Raw genomic sequence first — 23,512 nt, 5'->3', positions numbered from 1 at the left:
TTATTACTTCAGGTTTTGTGTCCTTGCTTCATACGGTTTTAACTGATATATTGTTAAGAGTCGATGGATAAATAAAAGATCAGTCTACCTCCTTCAGTTTTTAAATACAGATGAGACCAAGGATACAACACAGATACAAAACAAGAAGCAATGAGATGCCACATGAGAGAAAACTATAAGTATACAGAAATAGACAAGGATGTGTGAATGAACCTAACAACCTTTAGTATAAAGAAAAAAAAAAGTAACATGTACCGCAACAAAAAATGTTATTAATGTTTTACGCCAACAACATTGAGCACAGATCTGTTACAAAAATGTGTTGTACTAGATGAGGATTACTATATGAATAATTAGACTCACCATGTATACTAAGCAACACTCAGTAAGGTTGTAGATATTTAATCTCTGCACGTCAAAATTTATGGTTTACCACCATTACATTTTTGCATGACATTATTACAGCAAAACCAGTGTAACAGTCACATAAAAATAACTGCCAAGTAAATAAGCCATTATTGATCTGAAATATTTGATACACATTTTAATCCAGGACTTTAAAAAAAAAAAAAAAAAAAAACTAAATAAAACAAGACACTGCACTTTGGGAATAAGGCTTTAGGATATGTTAATACGATCAGTAAATGCTGCGGGTTGAACACTGCGTACTTGTGCAGCGCCCAGCTGGTACCGCATAGTGAATGGAATTTCAAGAAATCCCATGTCAACATATGCCAGCAGCTCACCCGCGGACACGGACATGTGGCATGTCTATCCGCATGAGAAATTTCACCCATACAATGTATTGGATGTGGTGAATCCGCACGGTTCAGTGAACATATGCAGATTCAATAGAAGGTAGCGCTTTGGATGCAGCGAACATGTGCTGCGTCCAAACCTCTGCCGGTTCTGGATTGTCTGCACAAACCTTACACTGGTTTCCTGTAACCTAGTAGACTTGATAGTCATGGCATCCACAAAAATAATTGAAAGTCTTTGGGGCTGTGTGTGTAGCTGAATGCAGAATCATATTGACAAACATTATATTTGTCAGAACAAATTATAGAGTTATGCTCATGTGTAACTGATTTTGATGCATTTTTTTTCTATATGAAAAACGCACGCTATGGCCTGCATGCAATTTAAATACAGGTTTGGTATGGGTTGTTTTATGGGTTTTATGGTTTTAACTCATTATGGTTTTAATGAGTAAAAACTGCAGTAAAAATGTTGAAAGAATTGTCAGTTTTAAAAAAAAAATACAGGTCATAGCTGCAGATGGTGGGGGTAAAAGCAGTGCATCGGTGCCTCAGTCACTTCTCACGCCAATAGCTTCTAACACTATCTTGGATTCAGGACACCTTCAGATTGCAACGACATGGTAAGTGACTGCGGTACTGACATACCATGACCAAGGAAAGTTCTATGTCTGAAATGTGTTGGTTTTGCCTTGATGCAATAATTTAAATGTACCTGGAACGTTTTAAGCTGTACTAATAATTTGGTTAAGTTTTATATACAAACTGCTGAACACCCTCATTTAGGCTAGTTTCACATTAGCGCTTTTGAGCGCAGCGAAGGCCTGCGCACGGCCGCCGCTAAGCCCCGCCCCCTGCCGGTAGCTCCGCCTACCGGCGCATGACGCTGCATGCATCCTGCGTCCCCTATCTTTATCACTTGGAGCGCAGGCCATGCGCAGTATGCGTTTGGCGGCGCATGCGTCCTTTTGACGATGCGCCGACCTGCGCCAAACGCAACCTGCTGCAGTTTGGTTGCGCTCGGCGCACCGTCAAAAAGGCGCATGCGCCGCCAAACGCATGCTGCGCACGGCCTGCGCCCCCAGTGATAAAGATAGGGGACGCATGCAGCATCATGCGCCGGTAGGCGGAGCTACCGGCGGAGGCGCGGCAGGGGGCGGGGCTTGGCGGCAGCCGTGCGCAGGCCGTCACTGCGCTCAAAAGCGCTAATGTGACACTAGCCTTACTTTGACAACAGCATCGCCCTGTGATGACATCCTGTTCCAGGCATGGTGATAGCCAATGCGGAAAGTGAATGCAGCCCCAGGATCCTGTTGACGCCTCGCTTGAGAATCTTCTCAAAAGAAACATCACAAGGAAAGCACAAAAAAAAAAGAAAAAAAAACCTCACTAAATAAATTAGCTGGATAGGGAGAAGTGTAGGGTATTTTGTAATAAAGCAAATTACAAAAGGTGTAAAAATAGAATACAGAGATTTTTCCCCAAAAGAGCATGATGACTTATAACTAGATATGCAATCACTTAATGATTAGTGGTGCTTAGGGTATACAGTATGTACTCATATCAGAATTGTTTCATAAATTGTGTAGGTTTAACACATACCACAGACTTTGGAGAACGGTTGTGCTCACATTTTGGCAAAAAAATAAAGGGCTCTGTAGTCATACAATTTCAGCAACTTCTGCCCAAAACCTCCACTTCCAGCAAGGCAGATTGCTTGCCACATTTATTTATTGTCATTTACAATTAATGTAGATAGAAAGAGAGACATATGAATATAGAGATTTCACACTTGTTCTTAGGATAGCATTTTCTACTTTCCAGTAATGGCTTCTTCCATTTTTTTGAATTTCTTTACGTCTACAGTCAATTGCCAGTATTTTAGGTAGATCCACATTAACCTGCCATTTTCCAGTTTATTGGTGTTTGTTAGTACTGCGCAATGTTTGTCATGTTTAAAGATGTCAATCAAGCCATCGGTCATTCCTATCTCTACAGCTATTGGATTGCTGGCAGCTTTCACAAGCAAATTATTTTCTATTTCAAATCTATTGGTTTTCTGTGCCGTCCAACTGCAATAAATGTTCTGTCTTTCTTTCAGAGCATCTTCAAATTCTTTTAACAAGGTTTTAGCTTTTGTTTGCCATTCTTCCTCCCTCTTAAGAAGACTTGCATAAAATTCCTGTGTGTGGCTACTCTTATGGGCTTCTTTGATTTGCTGCTTCAATTGGTCTCTCTCATTTTCCATCTGCTTTCTCTCTTCGACAAGCTTTTTGCTTTGAGAGATGAGGGCATTGCGATAACTAAGAGTTTTGTTTTGCTCTTTCTCAAGTTCGATTTCTAAGTGTGCCACTGCACGTCTGTTTTCTACAATGATGTCTCGATATTTTGTTTCAAACTCTTTTTCTGCAATGGACAATTTTTTAAGGTATTCTGATTTGGCTTTTCTAACTTCTTTCTCAGATTCTTTTGACCAAATCCATCCTAAAAGAGAAAAATCATACAATTCATGTGTGCAATAAAAGCGATACATTTCTTTAGTAGATGACATAAAAAAGCAACTACATGAATGACTTGGTATCGTGTTCACGGCTTTATACAATTGTTGGGGCCTCGCAATTATACATCTAGTGACTTAATCACACTGTATAGACGGCTAGAGCTTTGACAGGAAATATTCTCATGCATCTGATAACAGCTCCACCAATAATAATAGGTGGCATTAAAAAGTTCATATTTGTAACTATGAGGAAGAAGACCTTCACGCTATGAGGCTGACCAGAACGGAACACTGACATTTTCTATAGGATATCCAGAACACTAAAAAGTCCATTATAACTTCTGAGTGCTACAGCCAAGTCAGCAGGTTGTAAGAACCACATTCCAGAAATTAGGAATACTGCATATACTACATAAGTATGTGGATGCTCTTACTTAAAAGGGTTTCACTAACCTAAGTAACACACTGCTTTTTCATGAAACGTCCACAGATATAAACACTGGCAGGGTGGTGCTGGAGGCCACAATAATGCCTGTACATGCTAGTTTAAGTTTAAAGGGGAACTCCGGGAAGATGAAAAAGTTTGTACTGTCCCTGGCCTCAAACTATAAAGATGAGATGCCCAGTGCACTTTAATTATCTTTATAAACACTTAAATTCGTGTGACAGGAGCTGCTCCTCACTGCTCACCCCTCCCATCTGGGAGATTATATCACACAAAAGTGTTCGGCTCCCCTGCTGTCACTGCTCAGAGCAGATACCATGGTCAATGTTGTGAAATGAAAGTGTGTTGCTATAGGGACATACTATAACTTTATTTGAATATTTTTCTGCAGCCTCATTATCTATCATCACACTGTGTAAACTCTCCCATCGGAGCAAAGATCAGTGTTATATTGATAGACAAAGAAGCTGCTGACAAGAAAGGACAACTGAAATATACTTGTAGCAGGTGAAGGGCAAGGGAGTGGTGGTGATTGGTCTTATAATACAGTGCTGCAATATCCCGAGAGCCGCATGTATGGAATACTCCGTCTATCCTCACTAAACAGTGAAACGTCGCAAGGGAGATACCAGTAAGCGTTCCCATATGCACGGTTCTTGGGGACATTGCTGCACTTTAATACTAGACCAATCAGTGCCGCTCCCCTACCCTTCTCCAGTGATAACTATTTCAGTTCAGCTTATGTGTATATCACTATTAGGCTGTGTGCACACGCTGCGGAAAAGGTGCGGATTCATCCGCGCGGATTTTGTACAATCCGCAGGTGAAACCGCAGGTCAAAAGACCTGCGGTTTTACCTGCGGATTGCTCTGCGGTTTTGCCCTGCGGTTTTTCATCTCCTCAATGGAGGAGATGGCAAACCGCAGGAGAATCCGCAGAAAGAATTGACATGTCAATTCTTTCTGCGGATTGAAAACCGCAGATAATCCGCGCGGAAAATTCCGCACCGTCTGCACTGCGGTTTTTGATTCCCATAGGGAATCATTGTACTGTACACCGCAGCAGAAACTGCTGCGGGTCCGCAGCGGCCAAAACCGCTGCGGAACCGCAGCAAAATCCGCAGCGTGTGCACACAGCCTCAGGCTGAGTGCAGACGTACTTTTTAGCCCTGCGGATTTTTCCGCGCAAATTTCTTCCATTTTTAATGCGGTTTTCCCCCTGCGGATTTGGAGACGGGAAATGGAAAACCGCACAAAAGTAACATGCTGTGGATTTTGTACCGCGGAAAAATCCGCAGCGTCTGCCAGCGTTTTTTTTCCTTCATTGCTTTAAATGCTACTGTACATCACAATGCGGATATGCAACGTTTCTGCGCGGTAAAATCCGCTGCGGATCCGCTGGATATCCGCATCGTGTGCACACAGCCTCACACTGGTGTTGGCTCTGATGGAGCGTTTTCACTGTGATCATAGCACAGACCAGTATGACAATGGTAGGTAGTGAACCTGTAGACAGGCAAAGTTTTTTAATAAAGTAATAGCAGTATGGACAAGGCAGCAGCAAATTTATAATAATTTTATTTCTATAGCGCCGACATATTCCGCAGCACTTTACATTGTAGAGGGGACTTCTACAGACAATCGACATTACAGCATAACAATAAACACATAGATCAAAACAGATACCAAGAGGAATGAGGGTCCTGCTCGCAAGCTTACAATCTATAAATATCTGGTCTTCCTACCTGCACAAAAGAAGCATGTGTGGTGCAGAGGTATCAGTGAGAAGCTTTGTGCCATCCACAAGGTGGCATAGTACTTCTTTAGGAAAACAGATAAAAATAAAAGGAATTTGGATAGATACTGAGTGTTTGTAAAATCAGTACCTAAAATTAGTAAAACGCACATACCGTATATATACTTGTGTATAAGCCGAGATTTTCAGCAATTTTTTTGTGCTGAAAACGCCCCCCTCGGCTTATACACGAGTCATTGACCAGAAGACCAGCGAGAGAGTGGCAGAGCAGCAGCAGGAGCCGGCAGCTGTAACATCATACTCGCCCTCCTCGCGCCATCGTTGAACGTTCCATATATAGGAAAAGGGTGCACTATATATCATATAAATAAAGGGTGGTGCAAAATTGGTAGTAAAGAATGCAATAAAGGAGGAAGAAAAGCACTGCCATAAATATGCACACTACACCATATATTGTGAAAAAATGTTTAGACAAGCTTTATTGGCACAAACTGAACAAGTGCATGATAAAACACAATTAAAAATAGGGGTCCAGTGCTGGGTACCTGCCAAAGCACGGGAGAATAACACGCATGTAATGCATATAATACAATATGAAATATCATGCTGTAAACCTGATAAGCGGCATAAAATACAATATAAAATATCATGCGGTAAACCTGATGAGAGGCAATATATAACACCTACAATAAACCCAACAAAATACCAAATGACAAGAGGTGCTAGCTCCTGGTATTGCAAATAAGAAGCACCATATGGGCTGAAAAGGTATATATGGCTGACGCTATAAAATAATTTGAGGGCAAGACTATGTCAAGTCCTATATGCATGTAACTGAAGGGCTGCTCAGGAGTGAAAATGATCTTATGGAAGTAAATAATATAGTGCAACCAAAGAGAACAATCAGGCCAAGCAACAAAAAGTACAAGAGAGCCAGCCCCAACCCAAAGAATAATGGGTTAAGTACAGCTCTCAAAAAAGCGGCCCCAAATATACAAGGGAACAAGGATTCCCTAACAGAGATCATTCGTGCAAGATTGTAGCAGGCAGGACCCAGAGTGGGAGCCCAGGAGGGTGGCCCCACGCGTATCGCCGTAACAGGTACGGCTTCGTCAGGAGAAGTCGTTGAACGTTCCTGTATCTCCTTTGTCCCGGAGCTGGCAGCTCTTCCCCTGTGCTGAGCGGTCACGTGGAACCACTCATTAAGGTAATGAATATGCACGCATCTCCACTCCCATAGGCGGGAAGCACATATTCATTACCTTAATGAGCGGTATCATGTGACCGCTGAGCACAGGAAGAGCTACCTCGCCAGGACAACGGAGATGCAGGGACATGCAGCGATGGCACGAGGAGGGTGAGGAGGATGGGGGAGTCGAGCCATGCATACGAGGGGACTGGGGGAGCCATGCATACAATGAGGAGACCGGGGGAGCCATGCATACAACAGGGGGAGCCACACAGAGCAGGACAGGGGGGAGTCACACAGAGCAGGACGGGGGGGGGGGGGGGGGGAGTCACACAGAGCAGGACGGGGGGGGGGGGGAAGTGTCACACAGAGCGGGACAGGGGGGGGAGTCACACAGAGCGGGACGGGGGGGAGTCACACAGAGCAGGACAGGGGGGGGTCACACAGAGCAGGACGGGGGGGGGAGTCACACAGAGCAGGACAGGGGGGGGAGTCACACAGAGCAGGACGGGGGGGGGGGGGGGGGGGGGAGTCACACAGAGCAGGACGGGGGGGGAGTCACACCGAGCAGGACAGGGGGGAGTCACACAGAGCAGGACAGGGGGGGGAGTCACACAGAGCAGGACAGGGGGGGAGAGTCACACAGAGCAGGACAGGGGGGGAGAGTCACACAGAGCAGGACGGGGGGGAGGAGTCACACAGAGCAGGACAGGGATGAGGGGACAAGGATACCCGGCTTATACTCGTGTCAATAAGTTTACCCAGCTTTCCGTGGAAAAATTAGGTGCCTCACCTTAAACTCGGTTTGGCTTATACTCGAGTATATACAGTATGTTATTATACTTTTTAGACTAGAATATTGGTGAAGGGTCCTTTTTAAAGAATGGTTCATGCACATTACTACACACCCAAAACTTCCCTGCCACGATCACTAGGGGGTGTCTTGGGGCGTAGAAAGCTGAAGCAAGGGGAAATGCCATGATACTCCTCCTGTGAGACTGCTACAACTTGTGACCACTGTCTCTCTAACAATATATAGACTATAGACCTGCAGGATACAGGTCACACCATCCACAAAGCCATACCCCCTTGCTTCTTCATAGGCATTGCTCAGGAACAGCCAGGAGAGAGGTAACATAGTAACATTAGTTAGCAAGGCCGAAAAAACACATTTGTCCAACCAGTTCAGTCTATATTCCGTCAGAATAAATCCTCAGAACTATGTCCTTCTAAAGAACCAAATAATTGGGGCGTGGCCTAGCACACTCCATATGAGCAGACTTGCTTTCAGGACTCCTCTGCTGTAATCCTGATTTTATCTGATTAAAAGTGACTCCAGAATACCGGTAATGCCCTAAACCGGTGACAGAAGATTGCAGGAACCAGCCCTGACGTGCGGTGTGACTGAGGACTGTAGCTTTGGTGAGAAGAAGGCAGAAGGATGCAGGTGCAGGAGCAGGGAGTCAGGAGTATGATGGTGCCAACAGTGTGGAGGCAGTGGAGAAATCGGATGCAACTAATGCAGCATACAAAAAGCGGCTGGAAATTGCTGCTAAACTTGAAAGATTTGCGCGGATGGATGGTGCAGCACAGGAAATGGCTGAAAGAGGTGAGGAGAGGGCTGGGGAGAAGATAGATGGAGAAGATATGGAGGATTGTGCAACACAGGAGGGGCCAGAGGGAGAGGAGAGAAGGCAGGAGCAGGAAAGCATGATGCAAGAGACTTCTGAGGAGCCTGTAGTAGGGGAGCCCACAATGAGAGACATATATGATCTGGTTAAGTTTTGCAAAACTGCACTAACTATCCTTACAAAGAGAGTGGACGGTATAAAGGAAGAATGATAAATATGAAGGCAGCCATTAACAAGGCCGATACCAAAGTGGGGGTGATGGAAAGAAAGTGAGCACACTGGAGGACCAACTTTCTAAGCTGCGGAAGTCTCACACTCAATGCCTGCAGCAGTGTGTCATTCTGGCTGATAAGAGGGATTTAGAAAACTGCTCCAGGTGGAATAATGTGCGGTTGGTGGGCATCCCTGAAAAGGCAGAAGGGACTGATCCTACAGCATTTGTTGAGGAATGGCTCCACAATAAAATTGGTGCTAACAATCTGACCAAGCTGTTTGTAGTGGAGAGAGCACATCGAGTCCCCGTGAGGCTCCCCCCTCCGGGTTCCTCCCCACATACCATCCTGGCCAGGATCCTTAATTATAGAGATAGAAACATTCTACGGAAGGCAAGAACGGCTAAGGATATGAATATTAACGGCCAAACAGTCCATATACCCCTACTCGGTTGAGGTTCAGAAGCAAAGAATGCGGTATGGTGGGGTGAAGAAAAGGTTGAGAGATATGGAAATGCTGCACTCTACTTTGTATCCTGCTAAGCTCAGCGTTGTGGCCCTGGGATCTGTTCATTTTTTTCGAACTCCGGAGGAGGCAACTAAGTGGCTGGACTTTAACGAGAAAAGGATCAGAGCTGGTAAAGGAAGGGAGAAGTGAGAAGACGCGCTGAGAGCACATTGCCAAAAGTATGGGGCTAACACCAATAGCCAAATTAGATCATCAAGGTAAATTACCTATGTCCATGCTGTAGGAATGTAGGATCATTGAAACGCACCCCAACGCGCATTTCACCGCCACAGGCCTTACCAATTATCCCATTGGTACCACATTATTTAAAGTCTAGGTACATCCATGCTACTCACCTCCTGACGAAACTGCAAGTTAGCCCCATAATTTTGGCAATGTGCTTATATATACACACTATATTCTTTTTTGAATATTTTGCATTCTGTGACAGCTTCAGGCACAATTACATGGTGCCCAATTATTGTTAATCAATATTTATACATCTATTTTGAGCATCATTAGCACTTTATGCATTATATGCATTTTTATGTATTACAGCCACTTATTGTCCACTGTATTAGGTTATTATACTGAATTATTTAATGTGATTGAAATATACTTTGTACTTTTTTGCTGTAGGGAATCTGCTGTATTTGTTCTTATGTGTTTGGTCCCATATATTATCTTTGAGTCCTATTTTATTATGTGCTGTCTTATAACTTAATAAAATATTTTGATATTTTTACATTGATATTGGCTGATTCTTCCGTGGTTCTCTATTGGTGTATAGGACATGCAAACCATTTGCTTTGCTGTAAGCAGCACATAATCCTCAGGGTACACACATTATATATAGTATAGCAAGTCCCCCCTGCTCCTTTTATAGTACTTGCTCGCTGACAAGTCTGTGCCATACCCATACCACAACATTTACAGCAGGTCTCGGTGGTCATGAAATATTTACATGGAATTCTATAATAGATTAGAATAGAATAAATGTGAATGCATGGGAATTTATGTCTGATTTCTTGGTCCTTCTTTGCTAATGAAGGTGACAATTTCGCTGAGCATCTTCTCATTCACACTTTACCAGAGATAAAGCATTAATGGGTTTCTAGCAGCTGTGAAGCCCTCCAATGAGCACGAATTACACACCTAGTGATCAGGGCTGTGGAGTCGTAGCCCATGTTGGTGTAGTCGGAGTCAGTATAAAAACAGGATTTTTGGGTTGCTTACCGTAAAATCTGTTTCTCGGAGCCTTCGTTGGGGGACACAGAGACCATGGGTGTATGCTGCTGCAACTAGGAGGCTGACACTATGCACAAAAAAAGGTTAGCTCCTCCTCCACAGTGTACACCCCACCGACCGGCAGGAAATTCCTCAGTTAGTGAGAAAGCATTAGGAGAAGTAACAGAATAGATTGAAAAACAGAACAGACAACTCAACTGTAAATAACTAACAAACATAAGAACAGGCGTTGTAGAACATGGGAGGGTGCTGCATCCCCTAATGAAGGCTTAGAGAAACAGATTTTACGGTAAGCATCCCAAAAATCCTGTTTTCTCTATCGCTTCATTGGGGGACACAGAGACCATGGGACGTCCCAAAGCAGTCCCTGGGGAGGGAGAACAAACTTCCATCAGGCCAGCGGACTCACCACCGCTGCCTGCAGGATCCTTCTACCTAGGCTGGCATCCGCCGAAGCGTAGGTGTGGACTTTGTAGAATTTCACAAACGTGTGAACCGATGACCAGGTTGCAGCTTTGCAAAGCTGCAGCGCGGAAACTCTGTGGCGCACCGCCCAGGAGGCACCCACTGCCCGGGTAGAGTGAGCTCTAATTCCCGGAGGGGCCAATCGATGTTTGACCCGGTAGGCTTCCAAAATTGTCGATCTGATCGAGCGAGCAATAGTAGCCTTGGAGGCCGGCTAACCTTTTCGCGCCCCATCTGGAATAATGAAGAGAGAGTCTGTCTTCCGCAAAGGAGTCGTCCTAGCTAGATAGACCTTCATCGCCCTGACCAAGTCCAGCTTGTTCAAGGAGCGCTCCCGAGGGTGAGTTGGACAAAAGGACGGGAGAACAATATCCTCATTCAGGTGGAAAGTGAACACCACTTTAGGAAGAAAAGAGGGCGGAGGCCGCAGAACTACCTTGTCCTGGTGGAGTACCAAGAAAGGAGAGCGGCAAGAGAGGGCCGCCAATTCCGACACGCGCCGGATGGAGGTGATGGCTACAAGGAAGGCTACTTTCCATGAAAGGAGAGATAGGGAAACTTCCCTGAGAGGTTCAAAGGGAGGACCTTGCAGAACCTCGAGAACCAGATTAAGATCCCAAGGATCTACGGGCGCTCGGTACGGAGGAGCCGTATGAGCCACTCCTTGAAGGAAGGTCTTGACCTGAGGACGGGGGGGCCAACGTCTTCTGAAATAAATTGGACAGCGCCGAAACTTGACCTTTTAAAGAGCTGAGGGCAAGGCCTGCATCAAGCCCTGTTGAAGAAACGCCAGGACAGAAGGGAGCGAAAAACGCATGGGGAGAATGTCGTTGGCCTCGCACCAAATGAAATAGGCCTTCCAAGTACGGTAATAAATTTTGGAAGACGATGGCTTTCTGGCCCAGATCATGGTATGAATAACTCGATCCGAAAAGCCTGACCGTATCAAAACCTCGGTCTCAACAGCCACGCCGTTAAATTGAGTGGTCGAGAATTGGGGTGGCAAATCGGACCTTGAAACAGAGATCTGCCCTGTCTGGAAGCTTCCAGGGGGCGTCCGCGAGAAGGTTGACGATGTCCGCGAACCAAGACCTTCTGGGCCAATTCGGGGCGATGAGGATGACTTGAAATCCTTCTGCCTTGATTTTCTTCAACAGCCTGGGAAGAAGAGGCACGGGAGGGAACAGGTAGGGGAGCTGGAACTGCGACCAAGGAATGGCCAGAGCGTCGGCGCCCACTGCGAGAGGATCTCGAGACCTGGATACAAACTGTGGCAATTTCCTGTTGAGACGAGAAGCTAGCAGATCTACGTCCGGGGTTCCCCAACGACGGCAAAGCTGAAGAAATACCTCCGGATGTAGGGACCACTCTCCCGCCGCGAGACCCTCGCGGCTGAGAAAATCGGCGGCCCAGTTGTCCACGCCGGGAATGTGCACTGCGGATATTGCCGGGACTGAAACCTCTGCCCAATGAAGAATCTTGGACACTTTTGCCAGGGCTAAGACGCTCCGTGTCCCCCCTGGCGGTTGACATATGCCACCGCTGTGGCATTGTCTGTCTGAATCCGGATAGGCAGGCCCCTGAGAAGTCTCTCCCAGTGAACGAGAGACAGATAAATCGCTCGTATCTCGAGGACGTTGATCGGCAGAGCTGACTCCTGAGTCGACCATCGACCCTGAACAGTATGATTGCGGAACACTGCCCCCCAGCAGAGGAGGCTGGCTTCCGTTGTCACAATCTGCCAGTGAATGGGAAGGAATGACCACCCTAGGGAGATGAGAGGAGACATCAGCCACCAATTGAGGGACTGCTTGACCCGGTATGAAAGACGAAATGGGCGATCCAAGGAAAAGACAGACCTGTTCCACCGAGACAGGATGGCGTGTTGGAGAGGTCTGGAGTGAAATTGGGCAAAGGGAACCAACTCTGTCGCCGCCACCATCTTTCCCAGAACTTTCATGGTTGTCCGGAGAGATTGAAGTCGTATAATCTGTAGCGATCGTACATCCCGCTGCAGGGAGCCAATTTTCTCTTGAGGGAGAAAAACCCTCGATCGACGAGTGTCGAACAATAGACACAGAAACACAAGACGTTGTGTCGGGACAAGACAGGACTTCTTTTTGTTGAGGAGCCACCCGAAATTGGACAGGGTGTCTACGACGATGGTAAGACTTTGGTGAGCTTCATGAAAGGATGGAGCTTTGATCAGAATGTCGTCGAGGTACGGAAAAAGAACGAGACCTCTGATTCTCAACAAGGCCATCAACGCCGCCATGATCTTTGTAAATACTCTGGGTGCAGTGGCGAGACTGAACGGCAGTGCAACGAACTGGTAATGTTCCTGGCGAATCGCGAAACGCAGGAATTTCTGATGCCCGGAGAATATGGGAACATGTAGATAGACATCTTGGATGTCTATTGAACACATGAACTCCTGCGTCTCCATGGAAGCGATTACCGACCGAAGAGACTCCATTCGGAAATGACGCAGTCAGACTCTCTTGTTGAGTAACTTGAGGTCCAAGATGGGGCGAACTGTCCTGGCTTTTTTCGGCACCACAAACAGGTTTGAATAAAACCCTGTGAAACGTTCTGATTCGGGAACGGGCACATTCACTCCGGAACTGAGGAGAGAGGTGATAGACGCAAAGAACCCCGGAACTAGGGCAGGATCTTTTGGAGGTCGGGACTCGAAGAAACGATCCCGGGGACGAGAAACTCTATCTTGTATCCTGATAATACAACTTCCCTGACCCAAGCGTCATCTACTGAGGCATGCCAGACGTCTCTGAAGAAAAGGAGTCGACCTCCCAATTGGGAAGGGAGTTCGTGGATAGTCATGCTGATGTGGACCGTCCAGATCTGGACCTGGAGGATCTGCCCTGGGAGGAGCGAGATCGCCAGGAGGGAGTGGGTCTGAAAGACACCTTTTTCCTATCCTGGCGTGCCTGCGGTCTCTGTTGGTTAGAGAAGTTCTCTGCCGTATTGAAGTGTCGGAAAGACCGAAAGGGCCGAAACTGACGTCTTAGCGGAGGTCTGCGAGGCTTGGACTGAGGGAGGCGGGAACTCGTGCCCCCAGTGGCGTCCTTAATAATCTGGTCCAGCTGGGATCCGAAGAGACGCGCTCCCTGAAAAGGCAGATTGGTAAGGGACATTTTTGAAGACAAATCCGCCTGCCAAGCTTTGAGCCAAATTGTACGTCAAACTGCCACCACGTTGCTTGAAGCCTGAACTGCGCAGGACACGGCATCCAAGGAGGCAGAGAGCAGATAATCCCCTGCATGGGAGAGCTGGTTGGCTAGTTCGGCCAAATGCTCTAATTGGGCCTTATCTAGGATGCCCTTGCGGAGATCCTCTGCCCAAGTGGCTATGGCCTTCGCTACCCAAGATGAAGCGAAGGCTGGGCTTAGCACCGCTGCAGCCGCTTCAAATGCTGACTTTGCTAAGGATTCTATAATTCTATCATTAGAATCCTTTAGTGACGCCACATCTGAAATTGGGAGGACCGTGTTGTTAGAAAGTCTGGACACGGGTGCGTCTACCGAGGGGGAAGCAGACCAGTTGTCGGTGAGCTCTTTGGCAAAGGGGTACAGCACGCCGAGGCGCTTCCCTCTTTGAAAGCGCCTGGTTGGATTTTCTCTTTCCCTGGTAAGAATCTTGCCAAACTCAGAGTGGGAGGCGAAGACCCTGGAGGGTGTTTCTGCCCGTCTGAACGAAATCTCCTGATCTGAGGACTTCGCAGGGGAGTCTGAGATTTCGAAGGTGTGGTTAATCGCAGCAATGAGGTTCTGTACTGTAACCTTCATGTCCGCATCCTGGTCCGAAACCAGCTCTAAGAACCCTTCGGATGACACATCCGAAAACGCTTCACCTGACTGGGGTGAGGATGCACGGGAGGGCGACTGCTGGGAAGGACTATGTGGGGATGTGAGGCCAGGAGAGGATTCCGGCCGGAGATCCCACCTGGGTCTTTGGCGGCTTCTGCTGGTTGGCTCAGATGGAATGTCTTGTGACCTGCTGGACCCTGCAGAAGTGTCCAGGGGCAACTTATCAAGAACGGCCACTAAGGACTGAGACACTCTGGTGAGGTCTGCCACAGATTGTGAAAGAGACGAGGCCCAGCCAGGGATGGGAGGTTCGCTTTCACGTGGCACAATAGATGGCTCCTGAATGGGGTCATGCTGAATGGGATTGCTGCAGTCCAGGCAGAGGGGAGTATGCTGACCTGAGGAAATTTTGTGATTGCAAGAGGAGCGTGCGAAGAACTGGACTAGAGTGCCTGTGTGGGCCGGCGGACGGCTACGCTCAGACTTAGAGTTAGACATAATGAAGGAGGAAAAGAAGGACCCTGAAGAAATGCTGGAAGGTTGGGGGACAGAAAGGCAGAGGAGGGTGTCAGTCTGCAGTTGCAGAACTACTCACGGTCCGGTATCCCTCAAAGCGATGTACCATGCTAGTGAAAATTGCAGGGCCCCAGCAGGGGATAGCTGACATCCGTCTATCGTCTCCGGCTGACAGGCTACAAAGATGGCGGAAGCCTGAGGTGGAGGAAAAAATGCGGTTCAGGAGGGACAAGAAGAAGGGCGGAGTTAGCCGTCTGAACTAAAGGAAACCGCCCCCCCTACCCAGCCACAGGCCAAGAGAGGCGGTGGGAGGGCCTAGGAACGGGCGGGAGCGCAGACGGCCTATGAGAGTGAGCGGGGGGCTTGGCCGCGACGGGCGCGAAGGCCTAAAATGAAGCCGGGGACTAAATTTGAGACGGCGGCCGCCTGTCAGCACTGGGCGGCGCGGAAGTCCCGCAACGCTGCCTCGGCCACCCAGAAGGAAGACGCCGCCAGAACCGCGCTGTAAGATGAAGCCCCCTATGAATACAGGCGGGGGGGACAAGGCCCGCACCACAGTCGGGGCCTAGATGAAATGCGGCGACCGTCGGAAGGCGCGGGCCGCGTATAAGAGCCTGCTGCGCTGCCTTGGCGCCGCTCCAAGGTATCTTTGCGGTGATTTGCTCCGTGCGCCGCTCCTCTGCTCCAATAAAGGTACCTTCTTTATCCAACGCTGTCTGTTAATGTTTCCCGTGTCCGCGCCTCTTCCGACTGACAGGCTCTGGTGGGCAAGTGGGTGGGAGGCGTTTGGCAAGGACCATCCGTCCGCACGGAGAGCTATGAGGATTCGGGGTGGCAGTACACGCCGTACTCAGTCTGTTTGTGGGAGTACAGTTGTGACTCTTCACACTGAATCCCTCCGGAAACCTGAAAAGGAACGACGCACATCGAGGTAGATATGGGTCTAATGAAAGACCCGTGCCCACCTCCTACTAACACTAAGCTAAACTGAGGAATTTCCTGCCGGTCGGTGGGGTGTACACTGCGGAGGAGGAGTTAACCTTTCTTTGTGCATAGTGTCAGCCTCCTAGTGGCAGCAGCATACACCCATGGTCGCTGTGCCCCCCAATGAAGCGATAGAGAAATAGACCGACTCAGTCCTAAAATATATAAGTTGGGTACAGTAAGTAGTTCAATGCAGTTTGTGGGGAATATTTTTTTCATAAGAATTTCGGAAAGTTATGAAGTGTCCTATTACTGATCTAAGGTGTAGACTTTTAGCTGAGATGAATATGTGCTGCAGTTTATGTTCATGATAAGTAGTGAAGCTCCTCCTCTACAGATAATGGGAAAAAATAAACATACAGGGAAGGAAAGCCTACATTCATTTCAGAACTTCTGTAGTGAACAGGAAAGCAATATTAAGGAAGGTAAGTACTTCTGAAAGCATATCTAAATTTTCAATAAACTTTGCATAAATCAATAGTCCAGTATATGTTGTCTCTGTATACTTGATATTTTAGTTTGTTTTTCCTCTTAGCTCATGAATGGAGAAATTAGTTGCTCTGATGACTTACATACACTATACAAATAATATAAGGGGAAAACGGTTTTCTAACATCTCAAATTCGGAAATACAATAACAGAATTGATGAGGAAATATATATGTGTGTGTGTTTTCGAATATGATTCAGCACAAACATACTCCCTCCCTCCTCCCCCTTCATAGACTGTGAAGTAGTATGATGTGAAACATTTAGTGAGCTGTACCCTGAGACAAGCCCGACATTGAAACGTCAGAGTAAAGCTAACATATTTTACAAACTTTATACTTATCTGTCTTATTGATTTATGCAAAGTTTGTTTTATTTCTATCCTAAACTATACAGTAAATGATTCCCTATTCTTACAAGAAACCTTATTTTTTTACAGGACAAATTTTGAGAGCGAATTTGCATAATTACAAAATGTCTAAGCATCATCTTATGAAGTCAGCTGTATTTGAGCATTTCACAGTGACTCAAGATAAAAACATTTTGTGTGTCACTGTAAAAAAAATCAGTGCATACTTAGGCAGTGATAAAAATTCTCCTTCAAGAGCTTTCAATCTAAAAATACATTTACAACGCTGCCACCCAGAAGTTCACAAAGCTGTGATTGAAAAAGACCACAGCAGCACCACGAAACCGGAGACCAGCACTTCCCACATGGCAAAGGAGGAAAGAGTCGCAAACATCAGTTGCAAGATATTTTGTAAGTGACAAAGTTACTGTAACAATGACAACAGATGTGTTTAAAAGACAGCTCATCAAGCTAGTTGTGAAGGACAGTGTACCATTATTATTTGCATGACCAGCTTTTTACAGCTCTTAATGGAGAAATGGCCCACAAGATTGGTGTTTCTCTGGAAAGAGAAAGTATTAGAAAATTAGCGATTGAAGAAGCTCTTAACCAAAAGAAAGATGGTAAAAAGACTCAAGAGACGCTTTGTGTTTCTTAAAATGGATGCCTGCACGCGTCACAGAGTGAAATACTTTGCTATCAACGTTCGATATGTTTGTGACAACAAAAAAATTGTTACTAAGACGCTGGCAGTAAAAGATACTAAAGCTCATCACAGCAGCCAGTTTCTCCATACCTTAGTGGAGAAAGTTCTGCAAGATTATGAACTCAAAAAAGAACAGGTTCTTGCTATTGTAACTGATAATGCTTCAAACATGATAAGTACATTTAAACTGATGAATGAGAATAATGAAGGTGAAAATCAGCTAGAAGAACATTTCACATTCATTATGTTGGACATGGAAGGTCACAGTCGTGTTCCCATAACGGAGGAACAAACAGATATTACTACAGAACAGCAAAATGATTCTTTACAATTAGATGATCTTGTTGAAGTGGCTTCACACCTCTTTCTTATTCATCACATGTGCTATGTTGTGCACACACTGCCTAGCAATAAGAGATAGCCTGCAAGAGGGACATGCTGGAACTCTGATTAGCAAAGTGAGGAAATTGGCCATTGCTGCCAGAACCCCTAAAATTGATTCCATCTTGAAGAGACGTGCTGGAAAAGGGGCAATTAGGGCTAAGCAACAGCACATGTGAAAAAGACTTGGGTATACTAATAGATCACCGACTGAATAGGAGTCAACAGTGTGATGCAGCAGCAAAAAAGGCAAAGGCAATTCTAGGATGTATTAACAGAAGCATACAGTCTACAGTTAGGTCCATATATATTTGGACAGAGACAACATTTTTCTAATTTTGGTTCTAGACATTACCACAATGAATTTTAAACAAAACAATTCAGATGCAGTTGAAGTTCAGACTTTTAGCCTTCATTTGAGGGTATCCACATTAAAATTGGATGAAGGGTTTAGGAGTTTCAGCTCCTTAGCATGTGCCACCCTGCTTTTCTAGATCTAGAACGAAAATTAGAACAATGTTGTCTCTATCCAAATATATATGGACCTAACTGTAGATCACATGAAGTCATTATTGCCCTCTACTCCCTCTTTGGTCAGACCTCATCTGGAATACTGTGTCCAGTTTGGGGCGCCACATTTTAAAAAAAAAAGACATCAACAAGCTGGAGCAAGTTCAGAAAAGAGCGATCAGAATGGTGACCGGTCTGCAAACCCTGTCTTATGAGGAAAGGTTGCATGATTTGGGAATGTTTAGCTTGCAAAAGAAAAGACAGAGGAGACTTAATAGCTGTCTACAAATATCTCAAGGGCTGTCACACTGTAGAAGGATCATCTTTAGGCTGAGTGCACACATACTTTTTTGCCTTGCGGATTTTTCCGTGCAGAATTGAAGAAATCCGCAGGTCAAATGACCTGCATTTTCCCTGCGGATTTCTTCCATTTTTAATGCGGTTTTCTTGCAGTTTTACACTGCGGTTTTCCCCCTGCGGATTTGGAGACTGGGGAGGTGGAAAACCACACAAAAGAAGTGACATGCTGCAGATTTTGTACCGCAGCAAAACCGCGCGAAAAAAACGCAGCGTCTGCACAGCGGTTTTTTTTTTTCATCGATTTAAGTGCTACTGTACATCACAATGCGGATATGCAACGTTTCTGCGCGGTAAAATCCGCTGCCGATCCGCTGGATATCTGCATCGTGTGCACACAGCCTTATTCTCATTTGCACAAGGAAACACTAGAAGCAATGGGATGAAACTGAATGGGAGGAGAGACAGATTAGATATTAGAAAAAACTTTTTGACAGAGTGATCAATGAGTGGAACAGGCTGCCACGAGAAGTGGCGACTTCTCCTTCAATGGAAGTCTTCAAACAGAGGCTGGACAGACATCTGACTGGGATGATTTAGCGAATCCTGCTTTGAGCAGGGGGTTGGACCAGATGGCCCAGGAGGTCCCTTCCAACTCTATGATTCAATTGTGGATCAAGCCACTCGGTGGGGCAGCACCTATTTAAAGATTGAGCGACTGCTTGAGCTGAAAACCCTTCCTTGTAGCTATGGCCGACTCTCAGAAAACACTACCTGAAGGTCAATGGACACAGGTGACTAAATTAAAGGAATTGCTTCATCACCCATTTACAGTGAATAAAAAGCTGTAAGCTGAGGATTTAACTATTGGCATTTTTATAATAGGATTAATCCCGAATCCCCACAGTCTTAGGCATGCCCTAAAAACGCTTTTGTTCGGACTGGCCTACTGCCTCATCTCATTAACCTAATTATCCCTGTGTGGCTCATTTAAAAATATTTTTTACCATATTCAGGTTCCTCGCATCATGTTCTCACATGCTTTATGCATTTAATAGCCCTGTGTGTCTGTACTGTTAAATACTTAGGCTGTTAACTGGTTCATGCAGCATTACAGGAACACCCGATTCGTACACTATGGCTGGTCCGAACAATGAAAGCAATTGTTACCATCTACCTTTTGTGTCTCCCCTTTTTCCTCATAGATTGTAAGCTTGCGAGCAGGGCCCTCATTCCTCTTGGTATCTGTTTTGATCTGTGTTTATTGTTATGCTTTTATGTCTAGTCTCTGTCCAAGTCCCCTCTATAATGTAAAGTGCTGAGGAGTATGTTGGCGCTATAGATATAAAATTATTATTATAAAGGAGTGGAAGAATTTGTTGATTTGCTTGTCCCAAAGAGGAGGATTAATACCAGATGGCATAGCTGCTTCAATGAAACGGAGAGACTGCTATTAGAAAATACAATTCTTCTGGCAGCTGTTTATGTGGACCTGAGTCATCGTATATTACTGGATGATTAACAGCTTACTAAAGGAAAAGAAGCTCTGATTGAGGTAGCAGCTAGGATGAGTGGGCTATAGGACAGCCAAGAGCAAGAGGACTCGGGTCCTGCCAGTGCTGCTGCCATCTCTTTATTCTCATCAGATGAGGAGTTGGATTTCGACAAGTATTTGGACGACATGGAGCAAGCAATGCATTGCTGCAGGGAAAAAGATTCCACTCCCATAGAAAACAAATTGACCATATTTCAGCAAAAATTTTCACTTGCTCTCAAAGAAGTAGAAGAATTCAATCGTTCATCAAAACTGACTGTGCATGAGGAAATTCCTTTATACCGTGAAATTGTTAGTTATGTTACCCATGTGGTTACGGCTTTGCCACCAACCCAAGTTAGTGTAGAGAGGTTGTTCTCTAGCCTTAAAATTATTAGGTCAGATTTGAGGTCATCTATGAAGGAGGATCTGATAGAGGTGATACTATCTCTCAAAACAAATTCATAGACTGCACAAATGTTATTCAGTAAGTTATTGTTGAAAACTGTTTTTTCCCCACTTACGACAAAGTGTATAATAAATTGTAAATATGCAAAAGTTGTATTCCAATAAATATATTTTTTGTTCTATCTAAATGGCTTGATTAGTGTATCATAATAATGATTAAAAGCTTGATGTTACCATTTTACTAGAGTAAATTTATCACTTAAACTTGAGCCATGTATGAGGGAGTCCAAGTCGGTGTCATGGAAATTGAGGAGTCTGAGTCAGAGGTTGGGCTTACCAACTTCACAGCCCTGCTAGTTATACTATTGACTTCCATATTCATAACAAGTTCTGCAGTCTTAAAATGGACATCTCAAGCATCCCCACAGACAGGTTCCATCCCTGGTCCAGGTACAGCAGTCAGAAGCACATCTGAGCATGCAATTTAAAGCACCAACATGTGAAGTGTACCTCCAGTTTTATAGAAAAACTATTACAGTGTGCATAATCAATTGTAAATCAGTATGTTTCCGATTTTGCACTCAGTAGTAGCATGAATCAGTCATTTTGTGCTGTGACCTCAGTTTTGATCTCCCGAGATGTGTAAACTTTTCACATTCCACTGCGCTGGAGACTGAAACTTAGGAGATCACATGGATTATAGCTGATCCATGTGGCTACTGAGAGCAAAAGGAATAAAAGTAATGAAAGGGATTAAGAAAAAAAAAAAAAAACCATTATGGTATAAAACACAGATGAACACAATTTGAACTTACGAAAAGCAGCAAGCCCCAACATTGGTACCAGTAATGCATAGTTCCATTTACTCCCATCTCCGCCATTTCCATCTGGACGAATGTTCAACTCGCGTGGATTGTTTAAATTATTCATTTGTATCCACTTTAGAAATCTAAAACAATAAAAAATACATCAAACAATATTTTAGGTATGTGTAAACAGACTGACACACCCTAGTGAAGACCTTCGAAATCTCCTTTGCTTGTTAAAAAGATTTTGATGACCTATCTATCCATCGTTGCAAGCTGATGAAATGAAATGCCAAAAAAAACTTATAAAGCTAAGCATATACCAAAGTGGAAAAACTCCTGCTCATGGCATGCGCCTCTGGTCACAGGAGCAGATTTCAGTTGAAGTCACGATGCATAGCAAAGGGGAAGTGAGTTATGTGCACTGCTACTCATCTGTCACCAGCCCCTGAGACAGCACCTGTCCTATTCTGAAAACAATGGAGCTGACAAGTTATCAGCAAGCTGATTACAGAAGTGGTGATGATCCTTATACAGATCTGCTCCACTGCAATCTCCACCTGCAAGAGCTTCAGCATTCATCCCTCATCCACTGAAGTCTACAGAGATCCAGACTTCAGAAAATAGGTATATTGTGTAAGTGTAAAGGCTAAAGATGTACTGTACGGCCGCATTGTGTGTTATGTAGGAGCACAACTCCAATAGAGTAGGGTATGGAGTCTGTAGTTCCTGCCATAGAAAACCAATGAGTGGAGCATAACTCTACAAAAGCTATCACCTCTTCTGTGCTGCACTAATTATAGTGGTTTGAAAAAACCACTATATTGTAATCCGAACGCTGCTAACTTATTCTTCTTCTTATTATTATAGTGGTTTGAAAAAACCACTATATTGTAATCCGAACGCTGCTAACTTATTCTTCTTATTATTATTATAGTGGTTTGAAAAAACCACTATATTGTAATCCGAACGCTGCTAACTTATTCTTCTTCTTCTTCTTATTAAGTTGATTTCCGCAATTAATGCGGCCCGAACCACTACACGCACAGACTCCGTTGAGGTGTCGTTTCGAAGCCAGCGTCCATGAGAGGTGTGCTAAGTATTTTTCGTGTTGATCGGATTTGTAGTTTTTGCGCAATTTGCGTTTGAAAATTTTTTTTCCCGTCATTGGAATGCACTGTCTCCAATGCTTTTCAATAGGATATGGCAAAACGTGCCCTGAGACGATTGAAATGGCAGTTGAGCTCATTGATATGCGCAGGCAGACCCAGTTACTATGCCAACGCCTACGAACTTCACCTGAACCCCAGCACAGAGCCTCTGCCACATAATATCAGCTCTTAAAGCGAAACTCACAGCACAAATGCAAATCTAGCTTCATCACATGACACATGCCCCTGAGAGAGAATGTGTGCGCCAAAGTGGATTTAAAAGAAGCCCAGTGAGCCAAACTAGCTCTTAAAGGGCCAATGCGCCAAAGTGATTGTTAAAGGGCCGACACACCAAATCGGAGACTGAGCCACCCCGGCCTCCAAATCGGAGGCTGAGCCACCCCGGCCTCCAAATCGGACGCTGAGCCACCCCGGCCTCCAAATCGGAGGCTCATCGACCCCGGCCTCCAAATCGGAGGCTCTTTGACCTCGGCCTCCAAATCGGAAGCTCAACGACCCCAGCCTCCAAATTGGAGTCTGAGCGACCCCAGCCTCCAAATCTTACCCAGAGTGGCCCCACCCACCAAATCAGACCCAAAGAGGCCCTGCCCACCAAATCGGTCCCTGAGGGGCCCCGCCCACCAAATCGGACCCTGTGGGGCCACGCCCACCAAATCGGACCCTGTGGGGCCACGCCCACCAAATTGGACCCAGAGTGGTCCCGCCCACCAAATTGGACCCAGTGGGGCTCCGCCCACAAATTCAGACCCAGAGGGGCCCCTGCCACAAAATCAGACCCTGAGGGGCCGTGGCCACAAAATCGGACCCTGATGGGCCCCGGTCA

At 45.5% G+C, this 23,512-nt stretch overlaps 1 protein-coding gene across 9 annotated transcripts in view; it reads right to left on the bottom strand.

Annotated features, from left to right (window-relative positions):
• Positions 1–386: 386 nt before the first annotated feature.
• The window catches only part of CCDC127 (coiled-coil domain containing 127), a 138,959-nt gene continuing 115,833 nt past the window's right edge, over positions 387–23,512 (bottom strand). For all 9 annotated transcript variants that reach the window (XM_073587719.1, XM_073587723.1, XM_073587720.1 and 6 more), the window contains 2 exons: positions 21,527–21,660; positions 387–3,242 (listed from right to left, as the gene is read on the bottom strand). In XM_073587719.1, the coding sequence (XP_073443820.1) occupies positions 2,572–3,242; positions 21,527–21,641 (786 nt within the window). In that variant the 5' untranslated portion in view covers positions 21,642–21,660 and the 3' untranslated portion in view covers positions 387–2,571. The remainder of the gene's footprint in view (positions 3,243–21,526; positions 21,661–23,512) is intronic.

The sequence above is a fragment of the Dendrobates tinctorius genome, unplaced genomic scaffold (genome assembly GCF_039654945.1).
Source record: "Dendrobates tinctorius isolate UK_male_01 unplaced genomic scaffold, ASM3965494v1 ptg000102l, whole genome shotgun sequence".
In the NCBI taxonomy this organism is placed as follows: domain Eukaryota; kingdom Metazoa; phylum Chordata; class Amphibia; order Anura; family Dendrobatidae; genus Dendrobates; species Dendrobates tinctorius.
Note: the sequence above shows the minus strand (reverse complement) of the source record. Positions and strands in the feature narration are given on the sequence as shown.